At 23.0% G+C, this 5,109-nt stretch overlaps 1 protein-coding gene across 1 annotated transcript; it reads right to left on the bottom strand.

Moving 5' to 3' along the window:
- Window positions 1–4,755: 4,755 nt before the first annotated feature.
- On the bottom strand, window positions 4,756–5,109 carry LOC106311120 (monothiol glutaredoxin-S1-like). The gene has a single exon (XM_013748351.1). The coding sequence runs from the start codon at window positions 5,063–5,065 to the stop codon at window positions 4,757–4,759; it is 309 nt and encodes a 102-aa protein (XP_013603805.1). The 5' UTR covers window positions 5,066–5,109; the 3' UTR covers window position 4,756.

Below are 5,109 nucleotides of genomic sequence, written 5' to 3'. Positions count from 1 at the left end.
AATATATATTATATTTAAAATGAAAATATATTATGATTAAAGTAGTTACAAAGATTTTATATTATTAACTTTAAAGAAATACATGTTAATTTGTATACATGTATTATATAATTTGATAATGTTAACCCATCTTACCAACATATTAGATTTTATTTTTGAACATAAATATTTTATAATTACGAAAATAAAATATATAAATATATAAATTTAATACAATTTTATATATTTAGATCAATATAATAATTTTAATTTAATATGATTGATTATGATTATACAATAACTAAAATATTATAGATTTTTTATTTTTCATTTTATATAACTGAATATATTAATGTATAATAATATTTTAAACTAATTTCAAAATTAGTGAAAATATTTAAATATAATTTCAAAAATGAAGATCTTGTAAAAATCTTTTTAAACAGATTTGTTAGAATTTTAAAATAAATATATTTATATTTAAAATGATACTATGATTAAAATATTTTAAAAATTATATTTATTATTAGTTTGATTTAAAATATAGTATGAATTTCTATGAATATGTTCATTATGACCATTTTTTAAAAAATCACACATGAATCAAGGTTGTGACTTCTGTTTTAATATATAAGACTAGATTTCCACCCGCACGGTGCGGGTATATATTTTCACATTTTTATATATTGATATTTGTTTTACATAATTATTATATATTTTTAATGTTAGTCACATATTTAAATGTTTGTATAATTATGCCAAATATAATAATTTTATAGTTTTCATGCTGTAAATTAAAATCATCACATATATATATTGCTTATTATATATTTGTCTTATTGAATTTACGTTTGATTACTTAACTAAATTTTTTAATGCGTGAAACAACATATATGAAAACAAATTTATATTTAATTTATTTACAATCATGATCCGTAATTCAAATCGCTAGATCTTTTTAGTAATTTTTTAATGTTTATCAACTTTATATAATAAATTACTGTATATTAAAAAGTTTAAGATAAGTTAATTTTTATACATGTATTATATAGTTTACTAATATTAACCCGTTATACCAACAAATTATATTTTTAGCATAAATATTTTATATTTATGAAAAAAAAATATGTTAACTTATCAATTTAAAATAATTTTATCATATTTAGTTCAATATAACATTTTTATTTTAAAATGATTGATATTATTATAAAATTGATAAAATATGATATAATTTTATTCTTTTAGTAACATTTCATTACTAATTACAAAATTAGTTGAAAATATTTCTATTCAATTTATGACAATTAAGATCTTATTATAATATTTTTCAAGAGATTTGTTAGAATTTTTTTTTTTAAAAAATAAAAGATATTATGATTAAAGTAGTTAAAAATATTATGTATATTAGCATTAGTGATATACATTTAATATAAAATTTAAATGATAGTCCAAATAAAAATATCACTCATCAAAAAATCATGATTTTTATTTTATTAAAAAACAAATTTGAAAAAAATTAAAATAAATATAAATATTTATTTCTAACAAAATCTTTAAAAATTATTAGTAAATGTATTTGTGAAATTAATTAATTTCATTTTATTTAAATTTTCGTTTATAAACCAAAACTATATTCAATTTTAATTTCTAATTATATTTTATGATAATTTAAATTAAAACTAACTAATTTTTGAAAGTAAATTTAAAAAGATTCTAAGAAGATTTTAAAAAGATTTTGTTAGAACATTTTAAATATATTCATTTGTATTTCAAATAAAAAAATATTAAAAGATATAATAATAAACTTATGTAAAATATGATACTTTTTAGGAATGGTCGAAACTAAAAAAAAATCACACATGAAAAGAAGTCATGACTTCTGTTTTAGGAGGGTTATTGGGCAAAGAATTTTATAGGAGTTATTAAATTTTGAGATTCCTTTGTTATTGGTTTGTGAATTTTTAAAATCTAAATAAAATCCATTGTTATTAGGGTGATGATTTTTAAATTCCACTCAAAATCATTTGTTATTGGAAAAATTTAGTTTTCATTGATTTTAAGATTCTATTAAAATATGTTATTATTGGGATGTAAATTTTCTTTGTTTTTACTCATAGTACTCAACTTTGAGAATATCATCTATACCCATAAGATTTTTGAAATCAATGTAATAAAAAACACTCAAATACAAAAACTCAAATTGAAGAATGAAATAATATACAATCACAACTTTAACATAATACAATTCACAACTTAAAAAAATAGAAAAAAATTTAAAAAATTAAAATAAAAATTGTAAAAATAGTTTTAAAAAACACTTTCAAATTTTTTTAAAAACATTTCAAAATAATAATTCAAATTTAAAATATATATTTCGAAATTATATAAAAAAATATTTTTTATTATTTATTATTTATATATCTATAAAGTAAGAAGTAGAAATTAATTTTTTTGGTCATTTTATTTCTTGAAATCTTTTTTGTGACAAATTTTTTTTTAAAAGTTGTTTAATAATTGCCTTAATTGAAATGATTTTCTTTCCTTTTTTTTCTATCACCATTAATTTCTTACTTTAAAAGTTAATAACAATCAATAGAATTCTATACACAAGTAATGAAAATCTATGTAAAAGTATTTGATAAAATTTGTTAAATCTAGTTAACTTGTAAAATCCTCTCAACTATTAAAATCATCAAATTCCACAGAAATTCATGTTACAATAACCCCCCTAAATATATAAGATGTTCATGTTCGCTTAATGACTCAAATAATACATAAATATGTAAAAATTATAAACTCAATCTTATATACTAAATCACAAGTCACTCAACCAATCATATTTTACCACATAATTAAAAAATAAGACTAATTTAAACTAAGGAAAACAGAAAAATGACGTCAATCTAATAGTTACTAGACAAAATCAAAAAAGAAAAAAACCACTCCACCTTGCCATGGTTATTCTTTCTACAAATCCACGATCACCACTACTAACTACCTATATTTTACTATTTATTATATATATATATATATATTTTTTTTTTTTTTTTTATTTTGCCTTCGGCCTTAATCCCCCCCTGAGCCCGGAACCAGCCTGCGTCTGTACGCACCAAGGGGCCTAAGTCATTCCGTGGCCGGTCTGAAACTCGTGATGGCGGACACCTCAGCCGAGGTTCCTATATATTTATTATATATTTGTACGATGTTATTCTATGACTGCATATTTCAAAAGTTCTTCTTCTTTTTTTGTAACTGAAGATTTCTGTTTTGTTCTTCAGTCTTTTTTTTATGCCTGACTGTAGCAAAAAATCCATTCAAACTTATGACTTTTATTCATGCAGTATTTATTTTCTTCCTTCTCAATTTAAAGCTCTTTAATTCTTTTTACATGATTCAGGGTGAAGGTTGAAGATGGGTCTTAAGTATACTCCTATTTCAAAACTCAATTCTTCAAACGAAAAAGATCAGTGAATATGTCGTAATCTATTATATACAAATTTATTCGACTGTTTTACAAATCTGTTAATGAGTATTATATACAAAGTGACAATTTTATGCATGTTTTCTTTTTTACTTTGAAGTTCAAAGTTGTGTTGACGATTGTAGAGGAAGATGAAAGCGGAAAGAATCCTAAAATGTAAGTTCAAACAAAATATCCTAAATGCATGTTCTTTTAAAAAATTAGTTTGCCATTTATCTTTCTACTGCATCACATATACTATTTTTCAATAAAATTTTAATGGTTTTCATAATTTATTGTTGGTTCACTGTTTATTATATCTAAAATAATTACATTGATATTTAAAAGAAGACTTACATATAAAAAAATAGAAATAAAATAGAATGAATGAAATGTCAATTTTTTAAAACTTTATTTAAATGCTTTATAAAAATTATTATCTCTATTCGAAAAAATTACAATAGGTGTTTTAACCCTTATAAGTTCTAACTGTTGTTTGGATGCAACATTTCTAATTATAGGTGTCCATTTTATTCAGCTCTAGAATGTGACCAGAATAATGTTTAGCGTTGATCAAATAAAATGTTAGAATTTATAAACAGCATTATTTAAATGCAAAAAAAACTAATGAGTGATAATACTAGTTTTTTTAATAATTTCGCTATATTTATACGTTGTTTAATTATGCAGTTATCTGTAACATGGATCAGCCAGGCCGATGACCCAACTAATCACAGAAGACATGAGACAAACCATATAATATAAAACCTTCCATGCTCCCACATCTACCCATTGTATCTGAGTTTGTAGTTTTTGAATCCGGGGTACTTACCACGTTTTCAAGTCCGCCGTACTATCTGACCACACACATGTTTGATTCATTATCTCATATATTAAACACTTTTTGTTCTTGAATAATAGGTGAATATAATATTAGAAAATTATAAATTTCTCTAACTAGATAACTGCATAATTAACTAATTAATGACATGTCTAATTTAACATTTTTTCATACAAATACACAAGGAACTATAAATCTATAATCAGAATAAAGCTATATAAAATGATACCAATTATTTTATGTTTTCAGGTAAGTACTTACTATGCAAAGACGATCTTATTTCTTAACAATTGCTATTGCACTACACAAGCGAATTGAATGGGACTATTTTTCATTTTGTTGTAATTTTTTAGAAAAAGCGATATTAATCTTTTTATTTTAACACTAGATATAGTATGTTTCAAACACTGATCATATTCTATACTAGAAATATATAAGTAAAAACATTACGCGCTTAATTGCGATTAAGGCGCCTCTTAAATCCATATAGCTCCGGCTCTTCTGAGCGCGGAACCTAGTTGGTTCCTTACTTGAAGAGACATAAGCTGATTTGCACCACCTATGAGCTGTTGCCCTATGAAGACAACAGGCACGGTCGGATTGCATCCAAGCTCGACCAATGCTCGTTCAATCTCTGATCCATTAGACATCTCATCTAGTTCGTATACCGTTGGATTCGCACCGTAGCCAGATATAAGCGACTTGATCGTATGGCTCATACAACATGAAGTCATGCTGAATATAACCACTGGCTTGTCTTCTAGCAATTTTGATATCTTCTCCATTGATATTATTTGTCTGAAAACGTGTGTGCGTGTAAGTGTATTGG

This window comes from Brassica oleracea, chromosome C8 (assembly GCF_000695525.1).
Source record: "Brassica oleracea var. oleracea cultivar TO1000 chromosome C8, BOL, whole genome shotgun sequence".
Taxonomy (NCBI): domain Eukaryota; kingdom Viridiplantae; phylum Streptophyta; class Magnoliopsida; order Brassicales; family Brassicaceae; genus Brassica; species Brassica oleracea.
This window is presented reverse-complemented; position numbering and strand designations above follow the sequence as displayed.

Coding starts and splice junctions, on each gene's coding strand:
- LOC106311120 (XM_013748351.1), bottom strand. CDS start 5,065: ATGGAGAAGATATCAAAATTGCTAGAAGACAAGCCAGTGGTTATATTC.